This window comes from Pieris brassicae, chromosome 4 (genome assembly GCF_905147105.1).
Source record: "Pieris brassicae chromosome 4, ilPieBrab1.1, whole genome shotgun sequence".
Taxonomy (NCBI): Eukaryota; Metazoa; Arthropoda; class Insecta; order Lepidoptera; family Pieridae; genus Pieris; species Pieris brassicae.
In genome coordinates this window covers 7,468,743-7,487,288 of record NC_059668.1, presented here as the reverse complement: position 1 = coordinate 7,487,288, position 18,546 = coordinate 7,468,743, and the positions used below count along the sequence as shown (strand labels likewise).

General features: G+C 33.7%; 1 protein-coding gene across 1 annotated transcript; it reads right to left on the bottom strand.

The window, feature by feature from the left end:
* Positions 1–11,223: 11,223 nt before the first annotated feature.
* On the bottom strand, positions 11,224–13,506 carry LOC123708280 (phospholipase A1 VesT1.02-like). Its single transcript, XM_045658936.1, has 2 exons — positions 13,377–13,506; positions 11,224–12,200 (listed from the first exon to the last, which is right to left on the bottom strand). Exons 1-2 carry the CDS (start codon positions 13,483–13,485, stop codon positions 11,296–11,298), a joined length of 1,014 nt encoding a protein of 337 aa, XP_045514892.1. The 5' UTR covers positions 13,486–13,506; the 3' UTR covers positions 11,224–11,295.
* Between the last annotated feature and the right edge of the window lie 5,040 nt (positions 13,507–18,546).

The following is an 18,546-nucleotide window of genomic DNA, read 5'->3' as shown; positions in this document are numbered from 1 at the left end:
ACGCTTGAAATATATTGTATAGAATCGTGCGTTATTTAAATAAATAAAAATAATTACTTAAATAACGTATACCCTAAAATCCCCTAATTAATGTACCTAATAAAACCTATGGACATATTGATTCCTCTAAGTTGGGGTTGCACCCAAACTTATGAACGACCTTAGACCTTCGATCTTCGCTCGCCAAATTGCCCGAGCTGTAAAGGCCAACAGCGAGATTGCATTAAAAAAAATTGCGTCAGAAATTTCTTATTATCAATCCGTGTACAATCACAGATAATAGTGTTATCAGTGACATTGTATTTTAGTTACCCTGCATATACAAGAAAGTACAGATTAGCGCAATCGCTCTCAGTAGCGCAGTATTACGCATTATATCTTTGTTTAGTCATTATTCTTTCGTCCGTAAAAGTAATTATTAACGTAAATATAATTTGGTTAATAAAGCTTAAATGTCACAAAAAATATTAAAAAACCTCATAAAATTACGAGCGCACAGTTGGCTTTTATTTATTTTGATGTTCTATGCGAATAAATCATTATAATTACGGATGTTTCAGGAACAGGAAGATTCCGTGGTTTAAGAATATTTATGTACTTTGAAATACGAATACAAGTGTTTTTGTTTACTGAATATTACCTCTTTTGTGTTCAAAGTAGTTTATTACGTAAGAAGTTGCGTGTTTATTATTCACTTTAAATGTTAAATTCTTTTATATATCAAATTGTTGGGTTGTTGTCGTTGACTATCTATAAATAATCTATCCGAGATTCATAAAGGAGCAGACGCATTTGTGACGCTGTTTCATTGATTATTGTTTAACGAAGTCTATATATTTTTAATTACGTAATAAAATAAATTAATATTTAAGATTCTGATTATAGATTTTAATATCATTAGATTTATGTTATAACAAATAATGTGGATGATCAAGCGGAAGTTAATTTTAAATTTTCGTACGTTAGACATAGACATAACATTTATTACTAACAAAACATATAGAAACTCACAAATTACAATAATCAAAAAAAAATGAGAGATAACAATTGTTTTTTAAAGAACAAGCCAACAACAACAACAAGTTTCTTAATGTTCGAACTGACTGATCTGATTTATGTATCTTCGTTAATATTTTTTTGTATAAGCCATACGATTACGATTTACCATACACATTTTCTGTCGCATCAAAACTGGCAAGTTTTCGAACAATTTTTCATTTTCTCATATGAGTGTTGATCCCCTAAAAATGATTCGACCCGCTTAAACTTCTCAAACGATATTAGATTGCTTCTTTAAATAATTTTTCAGGCGAAAAATTTACAAAACTCGTAAGTATGATATTAAATTTTTCTCGTATATTTAAGATAGGAAGGTTTAAAATTCCATCCGTCTTCATTTTCTCGTAAAGGCTAGGTTATTAAACATGTAAACGACGTTCTTTAGGTATTACGCGATCAAGCGCTCCCAGCTTCTACATAAACAGAGCTTTTGTATGGTATAAAGAAATTGCAGATCCTAGTTTATCGTATAGTAGAAAATCACCGGGTTTAATATGGTTCTATATAGATTTCACTGATTTATACTTTATAGACAATAGCTGTTATAATATTTTGAAAGTTTAGAAACTGTTGTTCCAAGTTAGTCAAGTGAACGATGCACAAGATGGTAGTAGCATAATTCTAAAACTGGTGGCATTTGAAAACCTGGAAGATCTAATCGATGTTCGATTGGACAAGGATATGAAAACTTTAGAATCCTATGTCAATGCAGGAGAAGATGACTTAAAATATATAGAGCTTGATGATAGCGATAACGCAGATAAATATTGAGTCTACTTAGTTTTCTGTTTACGAATAATATGATCAGTTTATATCACCAGGCATAGATGTTGTAGAAAATCAAATACAGAATAATATTACATTTTCCATTACATTCTTGGTACCTCAATGAATAACATCGTAACATAAAATGAAGACAAAGCACTGTAAACACAATAAAATCATTAAAATGTTAATGAAATATTATCTATAATAGCTTGTAGGTTTAGCTTTGCTTTGCTTACAAGTAATATTATATTTATAATATAAAGAAATCCTAGATCTTACATAAATGAATATAAAAAAAACAATAACTAATATATAAATAAAATATAGTATTAAAAGGAGTCACTTAAGGCTAGGTTACAAAGGTTTTGTCATCGTTTCCCCTTTGAATAGCTAGACTAATTCATTGTCCGAGGCCAGCTCTTCGGTCTACTGTGACGTTAACTAACCTTTTTGCTATTTTCTTAAAAAGTCTTATAGCGCTAGGACCCCACGCACCAAGGGTCTCGGGTGTCGACACTGAATGGGACAAATCATATTCGGAGCCTAGATTTGCTTTAGCTTTTTCAACCGCTTCAAGAACCGCACCAGCTCTGTTGTTGGTTCCATGTAGATGGGAAGGGGCCAGCGTGTCGGAACAAGTTGCATCCCATACCAGCACCCGGATCTTCTATGGAATCAAACTCATACCGTCAGGTCTCTTGCCATCGTCTCTTGCAATACAGTGCGTGATGTGTTAGCTTGTCGACATCACTGCCGCAGGGACATTTCTGAGCCACTGGAACCCCAAGTCGTAAACAGGTTGGCGATTTGGAGCCTGTCAGACTAAAGAAATATTCCTGTATTTGATAAACGTAAGCGTGAAGCCAGTAGCCGGCCTCATGGGCCCACGACCACAAGCCTAGCACGCGCCGAACCTGTACATCAGCTCAAAAGATTGTCATAAGTGAGAGTGTATATATGTTGATTTAGACTAAGTTCCTCGTATGTATCACTGCAAACGAACACGATTTTAAAATTGGAACATAACTATTAACTCGAGGCGAGTCACTCAATTATGTAGTTTTTTTATTAAACAAAACATGAACAAAGCCATTTTGCAAGAGAGAAACTAACTTTACATTATAATCCTGTAACTTGAGTCACGACTACGAGCACAACAGCGTCAAGAAACGCCGTAGACACTAGCGAGATTTCTGAAGCGCGTGATAGAAATTTTTATCAGAGGCGACAGTATGGAGACATTTTTGAAAATTTTAAATGTAAAACGTCGCTTTTGCACCGTTATAATACGTGCATTTTATGTTTTGAATATAATATGTTACGGTTCTCGCTCGCTGCAATATTCTGCTAAAAAGATTTCAAAATTCAAGTTTTATTATTTATAAAAAATTTACATCGTCTAGTTTACGGACAAATCTAGTCTTAAACGTAAGAACGCTTTTGAACAAAGCTCACCGATATCTAGATCGAACATTCTGATAAATGAGCTACTCGTAGGTCTGGATATCCATTGTTGCACCCTCACTTTTAAATCGATTTTCGTTTAGTTTTTGTAATTTTAATTGTTTTGTTAATATTTGTATTATATCTTCATGTATGTCATGTTTACCTATAAGTGCTTGTCTCATTAAAATTGTATATTGTGGTTTAACCTATGTATCAGTGTGCCGAGCGTTGGCAAGCTTTTATCAATAAAAATTAAAAAAGAACTTATTTCATATTGGAGATTTATTGCATCAATTATTTTGCCGACCACGACTTTTCACGTCGAGTTATGGAAATTATGTAATTCGTGTTAATGCAGTTTTATTTAAAACATAATATATTATACTAGTATTTAATAAGGTACCTATACTGTACCTTAACGCCCCCGTTGTTTATATACAGTGGTTTTGGTTTCAAAAGTGGTTAAAACAATTATATGACTTTTTTATAACGGGCAAACGGGCAGGAGGCTCATCTGATATCATTTTTTTACGCGTTGAAAAGAGACAGATAAAAAGTTTTTATAAATATTTAAATAATTTTCTTTTGTTGTTACGATGTATTATTTTTTCTTCATTATATGTTAGTAGTATTCGTAGAGTTAACTGCAATGCAGTGTCAAATGAGTTTGCTAAGCATTTAACAAATTTATTTTTGTTTGACCCTAAGTCAAATTGGTTCGGAAATACTTCAATGGGCAGCTTGTTCATATAGAGGCGGCGCGGCAATAACCGTCTTAAATAAATGTCAGTTGCGGAACGATGTCTGTTCATGAATCTCAGGTATTATTCTGCACAACTCTTCATGGTTTAACATGTTTTTTTTAACATACTTCAAGTATAGTGAGTAGAAACATAAGCTTATTACATTTTCAACCAATTTACTAGAAGGACAAAAAAACCAGTGTAGCTACAATTTTTGGTAGCCTCAGATATTTGTGTCTTTTTCATGATCATTTCCGTCCGAGGGACTTCTTTATATGTGCGCATTTAACGCGCAAATATAAAGTCCTTTGTTATTGGGGTTCGATATTACGACCTCAAGGCCCACACTGCCTATAGTATCAGACAGTCAGAAAAGAAAAATGAAACGGTTTAAATACATGGAAAAAGGCTAACACTGATTGAACAAAGATGTTAATCCCGTGTAAATGTAAAAAACAATAAGTGCTCCTAACGGGCGTGATTTTATTCCAAAAATTAAGCATTTTATCTTATGGCGACATCAACTATAAGGGTAACAAAATTTTCTCCCAATTTGACAATTCAGTTAATAAGTAATTCAAACATATTATATTACTCACAACAAATATTTTATATTTACATAACTGTTGATTTATTTTATAGTAGCTATTCTCGTAACGCGTTTGCAATAACATCTTCACAGGCGTTTTTATTTGGTTCACTACGAATTGTAATAAGTAAAGACTTACTTGATGAACTACTTGATGCTTCTTAAATTAATGGCTTAAGCTACATTTTGAATGAAATTATTCGTCGGGTCATGCTGCAAGGTAGTGATTTGTCAAGATCTAAACAAATATTTTTTTTAAATGCATTGTATGTCTCTATATATATAATAAACTTATTTAAAATAAAGGCTATTTTATATTTATTTAATTATTTTTTATTTTATTATAGTGATCAGGGTTAATTGTACTAAACTGTCCGACGTTGAGGCTAGAAAAAAAAAGCTTAGTATTGATTTCTTCTAGGCACTATTTCATATATTTGTCACAAAATATTCTAAAGTCGTTCACGTATAATCATCCTATACTCGTACCATTTGCACACGCGTCGCTGGCGGCGCGCGGTTCAATTTGCCGGTCCACTGTTCCCATCATAGCGTAGAAAATATTTCGCGCCGAATGAATTAAATCTACCGTGAGTCGTTACGAAAAACGTTGGTTGGTCGTGAGTTTGTGACCTTCTTTTGTTTCCTTTAGGACGCTTCAACGATTAGATGTTATAACATTCTAGTAATTTACTTATATCGTTCAGAGAACGATGGATATTTAAAGAAAGTTTACTTTCGCCAAATGCAATTGGTAAAAATAACATAACGTAAATTAGCAATGGTTTATAAAAGTTGTAAGTTTCCGACAAATACTTGGAGCATCCTTCCAGATTACAACAATTTATTGCATGGTTCATGTCTCAAATAACGATTTGGAGGTTAAAATGGCGTAAAAACCATTTGAAGAAGAAGTTTCTGTTTCACAAATCAATGAAAACGATGGCAAAATTCCACGAATTGGGCTTCGAATTGCTTCCGCATCCGCCGCATACTCCAGATTTCGCCCCCCGTGACTTTTTCCTGTTACCTCAAGAGAATGGTCGCTAGAGAAATTTGACATTGATGAAGAGGTAATCGCTGAAACTGAAGCCTATTTTGGGGCTAAAGACAAATCGTACTATAAAAATGGTATCGAAAAATTGTATGATCGATATAATCGTTGTATGGCAATACATATAATGAATAATCAAATCAAGTTCTATAAAAAATAGATTTTTTTCTATGTTAGCCTACGAACGTCCACCTTTTGTATAATTATATAACTTTTTGAGTAAATAAACGTATTTTAAAATTAATTACCTAAGTGCTAAATTTATATCAATGGTCGCCATAATTAGCAAACCGCTGATAGTCACACACGGTTTAAACGAATCCGGATACGAGTCTAATCGATTTGCGGTTATCCGGTCATTATCCGGTCTATCCGGCCCCAATACGCGGTGTGACCGACTGTGGTTTTTACTGCAGTAACTTTACTAGACGTTGCAATAAGTACTGACTAAAATGCGTATCTATGGTCTTTGATGACTGCGGCCTTCCTGTAGGCTCATTTGCCCCCCAATCCTAATAAAATTAAAAAATAATAAATATTATTTTGACAATACCTTTGTGTGTTTTATTTCTGTAATACATTTAAAATTCTGTCTCACACTGTTTGTAACCAAACTCATTCCATTTCTTTCGAGCGTTTCCGCTTGACCGATACTTTATATATTTCTGTGTATATTCCGTGGGTCTGAATAATGGGTAGTTCTGTATGGATCCCTAAATAATAAGAATGGCCCAACACCTTTTTTAATACCAATACTGTAGGAATTGTAACAGAAAAAAAACGTCATCTCTGTCACCTTGTTGTTTTGTAAATATCATAGATATCAAATCAACCAAACATTCTTTACGCTCGATTATTATTTAAGGTATGGAGTGTCTTAGAAACCACTTCGATCTGTAATGTGAGAAACAACATCTGCAACTGCAATACAACAACTGAAGAAACCCATTAAACAGTCGTTAATTTTTAGTGGGAAGAACATTAATTGTTTAGTGCTTGCTTAACTTGCGCCCGTGGTATCATTAGCCCCGGCCTAGATGTTGTTCAAAACTGCACTCGATTTCACACATAATAGGGATGTGTGGAATGTCGATAGATTTTATGTAATATAGCATAAATATAGTACACAAATAGATTTTCTTGACTGCTCTCGGCTTTTTGAATCAAGGAAATTCGTAAAACAACTTAGAATTAACGTAAGAAAAAATATTATTGTTTTTTTATGTCAAAACATGGTAATTTTAGTTTGTAAAGAACAGAAAGGTAAATGCGTTATAAATTTAAAAATTAAGTAACTTAATAAAGAATTTTAATTATATATTTAGAAAACGGGGCAGCAAACCCTCCTCCTCCATGGATAGGAATCCACTATGATTCACTATATGATATATATATATATATAGCTATTAGTGTACAAGGATATTTTAAATCAGTATAACTATACTCAAGCATTCCTTCTAATTCCATTATTCTATCTACCTATATGCATATATGAAAATTGGCTAATATTATTTTGTATAGACTTCCTGTCTATATTCGCAATTAACAACATGAAGGAAAACATCGTGAAAAACCGGTATAACCAAAAAGTCGACGGGGTTTGTCAAGCACAAAAGACTGATCATCTACTTGTCTATTACAAAAACGGACAAAACAGATACAAAATCTGTGGTCCATACCTTAAAGCGGACAAGTGTAATGTAACAATGACAAGTGTTGAAACAATTGTATTATTCTGCGCATTGCTCTACCTTTTAAAGTATTAAAAATTAATATAATCCCAACACTAGATAATTTATAGTTTGTCTACAATAACGGGCGCTAGGTGGCGCATTTAAGCACACCTATCGAGGAAGGAATATATGTGCACATTAGTATACCTTATAATTTATGTTATCATTCTACCGCATTCTTACTGCAAGCCATATTGGAAATTAAATAGTAACGCAATTTTCAAATAACTTAGACATATCAGTGTCATTAATTCTTTTCCTTTATTAGTTCCTGATAAAACTTTGACCTTCGAAACAAGATAAATTTCCTTAAGTCAAAGTAAATGTCTTAGACTTCGCATTGCTAGAAGTATGGTAGCGGTAAACCCTTTAAATTAAGTTATTCCAACTGTGGCTGGTGAAGTCAGGTTGGTTGGGCGTTGTCGTATATAAGTGGAACTAATCCAGGGCCAAGACGTACTAAAAAAGGACTGGTTAAAAGTAGGGACTTCCTACCAAGCATCCTTGGTGTCATAAAAAAAGGTGAATGTACAAATAAAATAGACCTGTTGCGACCTTTACAGTTTCGAGTCATTACAACAAGCATGAATTGGGATTTTCCTGCGGAATTGCGATACTCATACCCTTGGCACGGTTGCCTCGTGGTGAAGGGTTATGTGGAACTCGCCGCTGTGCATACCTACTAAACCACACGGCGCCACCGGCAAACGCCCGAAGCAGGACACGGTAACATGCCTTATCCGCATCCCACCACGAATGAATGGAGTTGAATCATCTTAGCGAAAGTTTACGCTAAATATTACTCCTGTATGTCAAATACAATACATTTTTTGAGGTCATACGGTAAGTATGTAAGTATGAACGTAAAAAATATTGTATAATCTCAAAGCATTACTGACAAATACACTACTAGTATCATTACTAAAGTATAACTGTCAAAATAATACTTGTCTATGAGCTTATTATGACATCTTTTGCCAGAAATATAAAAACGTAATCTACTTTAATCTTAAAGCATTAACTGTCATATACGCTACTAATATTACTAAAGGATAACTGTCAAAACAATATTTCTCTGTGAGTTTATTACTGTCTTCTTTTTCCAGAAGATTCGAGTTGAACGATAAATTAATTTCACAGACATAGATTAAATTAAACCAATATATTTGAACCAAAACACGAAGGCGTGTAATTTAACGTATCAATATCTAAACTGAATAACGAACTCGTCTGTCCGTTTGCGGCTTGAGTACACTTCGTGGATTACTATGAGTTTTCGATTAAGCACAATAAACGATTACAGTGCGTGATGAAGAAACGATGTAGATATTTTTTTTCTTTTTTTGAAGAAAATTTGACTTCACATTAATATGTGTATGTGATATGTTGTTAGAAAACGCTTCCAAAACTCTTATAACTAAGTTTCGTCAAGTTTACGCGAATACTTATTAAAACTGTTGTAATTTGAATTCCTAAAGCATGTATGCTCAAAGTACTGTGTTTACAAAAACTTTGCGCAACTTACTACACTCAATTGACGTTTTCGTTTGTTCAGTTTCCAATAAAGAACAAGAACAGTTACAATAGTTCACTAGGTAAGTGTTATTTTTTTTAATTTTACCTTATTTATAACTGGCGAACTGTCAAAATTTTACAGAATATACCAAACACCAGATTTTAGAATTATTTGTTTGTAGTAGAGTTACAACATCAATTTAAAATGCTAGTTAGCATATTCCACTACAGATCATATAAAGATTCACAATCAACGGAAGTTTCAATTAATATTATTGAATTTATAGTAGTAGGGGTAACCTAACATTCCTAGAGTAAGGATCGACCTCATTAGTGGACGTCCCGAACTCAAATTGAATGAATAAATGGCATTTTCGAGGTACAAATATTTCAATGATCCCTCCTAACTAGGGGTTAAACCAGAGATTGTCTTGATTACGAAACTTTTGCCTAATGATACATTGCACATTCCCTTACAAGGATGAGTAGGAAACTTTATTTTGTGAATGCATATAATTAAAGTCTTTAAAAGAGAATACTTGTACAAATATGACATCCTAATTGTCTTTTGGTTAGAGTTGAATTATATGGTCAAAGAGGCCGTACGATTGTCACTTGAACTTCAGGTCAAACGTCTGCAACTGCATCCGGTGACACCTCGCTCGTCTTACGCACGTCTCCTGGGAACTTAGCTTGTGAGCTGAGCTGTGAGCTTAGCGCACACCCGCTTTCCAGCAAGGACTTCGCCGTCTTCCTTCCGGGTGAACTCATCTCACACTGAGACCTTAAGTCCTTCAATCTCCAGCTCGTTGCGTTTTAAGACTAAATATTTGTGTGGAAAAATAGAGCGAATTATTTTATCTTTATTATAATTCGTAATTTTGAATTTCATTATATTCTAGACTGTTCGGATTTGTATATGTTTTTCGTTATGTATATATTCGTATGTTTATTGTGTTTCATTTTCCGAGCAATATTTTGCATAGAAAGAACAAAACAGCAGCAAAAATTTTATTCAAAAAGTTTTAGTTTGCGTTGCCAGCGTATACTAGACTACATGCGAAGTAAATGTGCATCTTAAATTCATTTTAAAATTTCTTTAGATTTTTTTTAACAATTTGTATGACATAACAAACAATCTTGCGATCATAACTGTGTCTATACAATACCTATTCTTAATATAACTTGAACGCACATAGTCGATGCTTTAAATCAATTTCGTAATGCTTTTAACATTTCCCGGGTATATAAAATTTTTCACTGTTAACAAATCACCCCATCGTTTCTACTCACTTTGCGTTATGGAGTTGCGTAATGCGAGCAATGATTCAAAGTGACATAAACTTGGTGCTTTTTAAAAATGTTCTTAAGAAATTCAAAAATTGCTATTTTATTTCCTATGGAGTAGGAAATGCCATAAAACGCACTTAATGTTGAGTGGGTTGTACGCGTAGGTATATTTGAAATGTGATTGAATTTCTATTGGCTCGCGGATTTTTCTATTTTCTATAGAATTCGATTAGATTAGGTTCTATCCCTCGGCTGTGCACCAATGGACTTTCTGTCAATGTGCGCAATTAACACACACATTTGCGAATGAACTTTGAAGGAAAATATCGTCGGTGTGGCAGACACAGGTGGTTGATCACCTCCTTGCGTATTAGATTGACAAATATATAATCAGACCTAAAAAAGTTGAAGCGCCAATGGTGTTTTTTTTATGTTTCGGGTCCATGTGGTGAGCAGCCACGTTACTAATGTATTTTCTAATTCTGACTTTCAAAAGTAAAAGAATCGCTGGAAATAAATTTAGCACGAGTTGGAAGCATTGTATAACTCAAACGCTTGATCAACTGGGCCACGGGGTTGCTTAAGCAAATAGTCGTGATTTGTGAGATGTTACTGCTACATGACTACATCTTAGTGTTAAAAATAACTAGTTTCGGTTCAATGGTTAAAATGAAAGAAACAATTAACTTATTTTCTGTAGCTTCGTAATTAAAAAAAAATAAGAAACTATAACTTATGTTTATTTTAGCTGTTATTTTTTATACTCTTCTTTTGTGAAATCGTTTAAAATGGAGTATAGTTTGTACCTTAAATAAGTCAATTTCAATTCAAGTGCCCAATAAGTATTTGGTCAATGGTTACAGTTCTTGACAGCTTCCTAGTTAACCCTTTGAATCGGAAATAAAAAGAGTAAAGGAAACTGTCTTCCTCTCGCCCGCTCTACGCCTTTGATTGTGAGTCGTATATACGTACGAATATTTTGACCTTCCATTGTTTTCTATGGATTGATACTTAAAGAGTTACAAATATTAATAATATAAATTTTATTTAATATATTTTTACAGAAATATAATTACATTAAGTATATTAATCATTTGTTTACATTACACCATAACTCTCCGTCGAAGCATAAAAGACGCCAGACGTGTTTCCTGGATTCGAAAACCCAGCAATTGCCACCTCGTTTCCCGAACATTTACCATTCTTAAAATCCTTATAGGAATTACAGGCCCAAGACAAAAATGAACCGGGATGGTTCACCGTATACGTCCAATACTTGACACATGCTTTATGACTACATCTTGCTGCATCAGACTCACCGTATCCAGGTATTAGACCGACAGTACAATGTGGTTGAACCCTCCCATCATTCAAAAAGAAATCTACATCGGCTAGAACACTCGTAGTCCCTAAACCACCTGCATTACAATGAAATACTTCAACGTAATCTGCCGCACCTGAATGAAGCTGCTCCTCTATCAAGCTATTTGAAAAGCAAGGGCCAGCTGGGTCGATTCCTGTAATTCTTCGAACTCTTTCTGAAGTCCATTCAAAGTAAGTGGTTCCTGCGTATCCTAAAATGTGACTGCCTAGACTATGTCCAATACAGTGAATATTTTGAGAGGGGAAACCGAATTGACGAAATTCTGCAAGGAGTCTTCCAATCGCTTTGCCAAGATAGAAGGAATAGTTCACAGAACGTTCGTAACTTTTTCTGTTGCCTCCTCTCGATGAGGTATAAAAGGAGTGGTCTATAATTATAAGATAAATGTTTGGGATATCCTTGAAAACCTGTCGAATTAATTCTGGCGCGTTCTTGCTGATGTGAGATTTATATCCGGGCACGAAAAATTTAATTTCTCGTGTCGTGTCTAAGTTATAGAAGTTAGTGATTGCACCAGCAGCATTATTAATCCCATAGCTAATATTAAAGTTGTTTGCGAAGTCGTAGAAATATACTTCTGTTTCGCTTACATCTAAATTTTCAGTTTTACTGTGGTTACCTGTGTACAAATAGGTATACATAAATATCGTAAACCAAAGTAGCTAAGATTATCGGAATATAAAATCAACCCATACGTTATTTGATGTACTCCTGAATCAGAGACATCAGGTTGACACATTTCTATTTGATTGTACGTCATACCACCCTCAGTGTCAACATTCGCATTATTTAAAGTATCAATAAATTTATAACCACTAAATCACGCGGAAATTGTATTAAAGTGATCTTTTTTAAATTATTATTTTTACATATTAAATCATAATATAATAGACTAGAAAACCGATTTTTTTTAATTTACTGTCTATGTAGTTAGCATTAGGCTATCTAATATCTTACTGGGTAGATCATTCATTAGCCGCGGTAGCAAATACCTCAGCGTTCCCTCGCCGTATACGTTGTTTGCGTTACCGCTCGAGTTTGTACATCATGTTCCACTCGTTTCTTTTAAGTCTTCTCTTCAGTCAGTCAGTTCTATCATCTCAGCCAATTAATTTCCGTTAGGAAGCTGTATGTCCTGAGTCTAATTTTAAAATAACACAGAGCGCTACCATTTGATAGTAGGCTGTTCTTAAAAAGAAATAGAGATGTTGTCGTCGGTCAGACCGTAATAACTGACTTGGCCAGATGCAATATGTAAGCAGACTATATCTATAATAAATTAAATTAACATCTACCCGCTCATCGTCTACAATGCAAAAATACGTATATACCTAGTATGTAGTTACACACTTTAATCATTCACTCACCTATCACACACTCACTTATGCAGTCAAGCGCGTTGATAACAGTTAAAAATCAATAACAAAAATAAATAAAATAAAAGAGGTAACTAAATTATATATAAAATAAATATTTTAAGGAATGTATAATTAAGTTTGTTACGAAAGAGCTGGAAACCCTGACACTGGTATTTTTTACTTAAATGGGTTCCCAAATCTTACACATTGTAATGCATATGTACTTAATATAATAGAATAAATACATATTTTATATCTTTAAAAAAATATCTCGAAAAGGTTCTCGACTCTTTTTCTATTATGCGCAGTATTTTTCAGGGTTTAACAATTCGTCTTTCTTCATTTCATTTCATTTGTATATATTTATATGCAATAGAAGTCTAACTGATATACTTAAGATTAGAATTTGTATTTTTAAGACATTAAAAAACACTTACAATTAATCCAATGTGAGTACAATAAATTCTTGAATGGTCCATATTCAGACTGCCAATTTGCGTAACTACTAACTATGCAAGTGCAAATTAAAAATATAAATATTTCCATCTGATGTATTCGTGTCAATGGTCAAACGATAAGTGAACTGACTGCTCTTACGTATTTGATATCGGCATCCTAATTATTTGCTTATATTTATGGCGTTTTCCTGTTTATTTAAAATATGTTATTAATTTACTATGTCCTAGGTAGCTCAATTGTCACCCTTAGTTTCTTTAAAGCGTTTTAACAAAACGTCCTAAGTCCGATTTCCGTCAAAACCGCTTCGTGAGTCCTAAGCGTCATATATTCTACGTTATCATTTTGATCACTGTATGTAAAGAATAAAGATGGTAGCAATACCAATTTCCATGAGCTTTCTAATACTTAGCAATCCAATGAATATGTCTCTTTTAATCAAATTGAAAACAGTTGTATGAACAACTGTAATTAAAAGAAAAGGCTTCCTTTATCTTAATCCTAACGCTTTCAAATAAACACAATAAAATGGAAATCCGTAGTCCTTCCAACTAGTAATTAACTGGCTTAATCGCCGGACAGCCGATAAAAGTTTTTAATTGACTTTTCGCCCTCCCCGACACCTTCGTTAATCTTGATCTTAGTAACGTATAGGGTTAGCAACAGACATTAATGTAAGAATCAGAGACATTAAGTAGATCCATTTTTTTATAGAACTGGGTGCAAACGGGAAGGACGATCACCTGACGTTAAGTGATACCACCCATGGACACCCTCAATTCCAGAGGGCTCGCGAGTGCGTTGCCGGCTTTTTAAGAATTGTATATATTCAGCATTAGAATTCTACATTATCCTTAAGTAACGTAGGAATATTTATTTAAAAATATGCCTAGGCCTGCGAAGCCGGGAGTAGCTACTTAATGATAAAACCCTATTTCCATCACATTTATACAAAATAATAATAAGTTAATAAAATTAATTACAAGATATATATGGACGATGTTACTCCTGAGGGAAGGGTGGGTACTCTGTAACTTCCAATGCAGCGATCCCCACCTTAGTAATGGATTTTTGTATGGCGCGATTCCAAGGTTGCAACATCAGCTCTACGTATATTGACAGAACTTGGATACAAAAACTTCGGGATCGCTGCCACTATTGGAAGTTACACAGCACTTACCCAGTGCCCAGGATATTCTCGTTCTGGGTACTTAAAATAATATTACATTACTTAAAGCGTACAATACTATTTAAAGTCAAAGTCAAATAATTCATTTCGATTAGGCCTATTAAAAAGGAACTTTTGAAAATCAAAATTACAAGTTAAAAAATGAATAAAAAATAGTCTAGTTGCCCATTTGAAAAGGTAGTTTCATATAAAGAAGAATTTACAAGAAACCCCATACTTAATCTTTTAAAATGGATTTTAGAATATTTTGTATCCATTGATTTGATAATAATTATACTCGTATGTGATAATCACCACCCCAGCTCCTTCCACTTGAGCGTTTCGAATCATCGATGACCAATATCTCTAAGAGCGGCTTGATGCTTGGGCGTTGCGTAGAGATGTGGGGTCACTCTGCATTTACTACCGTATTTACCACCGCTATGTGGAACCAGTTACCTAGTATTTCTGACCCAATTCGACTTAAGATCTTTCAAGAAAAGAGCGTACGAATTCTTAAAAGGCCGGCAACGCTCTCGCGAGCCCTCTGGCATTAAGACTGTAATATATATATATATATAAAATATAAGTTAATGTTATAAAAATCAATGCAGATAACTATTATGATACATGGTGCTCACATAATCACAAATATTGCAACTATTTTACATTATTCTTTATAAATAAAAAAAGGATTAACATACAGTCAGTGTGTATGTTACTTGAAAGTTGTTTTATTTATTATTAACTGATAATGCTTAAACACCTTTTTAAACCTTGCCAGCCCTAACACAAGCCGATAATGGCTTTCTCACTATTTTTTTACCCAAGTGTTAAGTGAATTACGTAGAGAGAAATAACATCTGCTCTTATCTCACCAATACTGACGCGTTTCTATATCCAATTAACTTTTGTTAAGACAAATTCCGGTAAAAAGGCCTTTCATTATATAGTTTTAGATTATCCCTTGAAGGAGGTGTGACAAAAAAGCCTTTAATCCATTTGTTTCCTTATTACCTACTTTACGTATAGTAATTTCAAGGCCAGCAGCGCACTCGCGAGCCCTCTAGACTGTACATGAGCCCGCTTGCCCCTCTATAAGTAAACTGTTTTAATAAAAGCACAATCACTTTTAAATAAAAACCAGTGGCGTGACAAATTTTTAGGTCTATATTTTCTGTATCTTTTTCAGGATTATTTGTTTTTAACCATAAGCAAGTAGATGAGCAGCCTTCTGTGCCTCACATACTGACACTATTTGTGTCTATCTGTTTCCTTACGATTTCGCCGTACTCGCGAGACAGGTCCATTGGACGAGCCACGACCTTAGGTACGAGAGTCACCTGAAGCCACTAGCCCATCACTGCTCATCACTTCAACACAGCTTAAAATAAATTTATTAAAAAATACAAGTGTTGTTGAATACGATATAAACTATAACAATCTTATTAATATTGTTACGAAGACGGGTCGACTGCATGTTTCTAGATTTTTTCCACTAGTTAGAGAACTTTTCAGCAGGCTGTAATATGATTTCTGACCGTTTCAGGAGAGGGTCAATCACATATTAGAAAATTGTAATTTTCATAATGTTACCCTAGTTTTCAGGAAGCTGAAACAATTTTTCAGTCAGTTTCAGAACATGTGTAGTCGAGTGGTGCAGTTTTCAGGAGACCCGTTTTCAGGCGTTTTCAGGCCTAGTTATACCCCTTTGATGAAGGAATATTCTAGACCGAACTTTCTAGGTGTGAGACAAGGACGAAATGATACGAGAGAGAGAGAGAGAAGATCAGAACTTTCTCGAAACTAGACGAGCACTCTAGAACGCCGTACGACAAGGACGGAGCAACGTGCGAAAGAGACAAAGAGTGCGGACGTTCTAGAATTGTGCAATCGCTACTCAGTAGCAAGCCCGCCTAGAAAGTTCTCGAATATTGTTTAGAACTATTCCCAGGGATATATAAGCGAGCCGAAACGCGACTAGTCGCCTTTAGTTTGGAATGCGATTACACGAGAGGAACACCGAAGCGATTAAGTGCGAATAAAGTGAATATAAGTGATAAAGTACAGTGTGAAGTATGCATAAGTGAAGTAATTAGTGACTGTGTTTTTGCGTGCAATTAGTGCATCTCTGCAATTAATTTGTGCCCATAAATTCCTCAGTGATTTACTAAGAAATAAACCTTTGAAGAAATCTACGGCATTTTCTATCCGATCCCCTAGCTCGTAACAATATGTACGTAAAGAGGTTTCAGAAACATACTTTACATTTAAAATCCAACCAATACAGTTTTCCATAAGATATTTTACTGACTCAGGAACCATGAGATGTATTAAAAATCTGTATACAAATTGAAAAAGAAATTAAATAAATTGATCTGTGTACAACTCAATTCAGAAAACTAGCTTTTACAGATTACGTCCGCTTGATAGTTAGGTACTTTAGATACTTATTTTGCAAATAAAATATAAATATTACCTACTATGATTTACATTAGTCAAACAAAATGTTTCTCATAAATAGCACAGTAATGATAAACAGATTTATTTTGTCTTTCATACTAACTAAAACAAAAAAGAATCACTTCCCAATCCATACCATGGGGATAAAATTAAAAAAAAATCATTTATTATTTTTTATTATCAATAGCCTAGGTACAATCATGATATATCATTGACTATCACGAACTTCCATATAACTTTAATCACCTATTACAACCGATATTTTCGCGATAAATAAATTCTTCTTGGCCGCACTACGCCCTTGACTTGCGAACTGGTAGTGAATGTAATTTAGAATTAATTCAACATGTTTTCTGTTGACGTTCATAAGTGTATTTCGTTACCTATATGATATTTGAGTTTATAACTGTAGAATAAGTTCTCAAGGTAAATGATATCTAATTCCAATACAATTGGTTCTGTGGTTTGGGCGAGACCGTTTCAGATAAGAGTTATTACGCATTTAATATTATAATAAGTATAAATGGTCCTATAAAAACAAATGACTGCACTTAAAAGGGACAATAAAGACAAATCATTTCAAGATTATTTATTTTCTTAATATTTACAAAACACATTAATATCGCTATAACAAATATAACATTGTGCATTTGCTATTCTTAATTATTTTAACGTTTGGGAGATAGTTAATGACTATTTAGGTTTAGGTTTCGGCTAGCGCCAGTACTCGCTAAGCTTCCGGGCATTTTTAATTTTTATTTAAATATCCATAGCCATGATGTCAAACTTTGGCTCAATATATAATGGCTCACTATCGGAAGCTAAACTACAGATTTTAATCGTATTTTGAAAACAGCGCCATACGATAAAACGTCACTAAACGTAAAAAAATATCATTTGCCAGTAGAAAAATTAAATAATTCGTTCAAAAAATACAACTTTTACCTATGGCAAAAGTTAGAAAAAAATGAAATATTTTTCGTAAATTAGTTTTTTACAAATCGATTTCTTTTAATGAGAACAATCGATTACTTAGCAATCATTGTTTTTCTCTCCAAGTCACATACCTATCTTAATGGTGATTTCTCTAGTATTTACTATAGAACAGGATTATCTAATGTTTCTACCAAAGTCAACCATACAATGTATAATTGTTTCCATCAGATTTCAATCCATTTACAGCTAATTGAGCCATTTATTTTAATTTACTACGATTCAGAACCGAGGCCTAGCGCTAAGACTGATCTGCCATACGTCAAATATACGTTGGATTTTGATATACGGGGGTCATAGTACGTCAAGCCCAGGCTAAGGCTAATGAAAAATCGCATACATGCTTCTATTGTTTCTACTATGATTATAGATTAATTTAGATATAAATTTAACTAGTTACTAATCTATGAAGCCAGATAAAAATGTAATTTATAGATTACAGATACATATTTTAACTTTGGAACTGTAAGAAACAAAGAGTCGTATGGTGAAAATAATTTATAATTCAAAAGAAAGAAAACATTTTT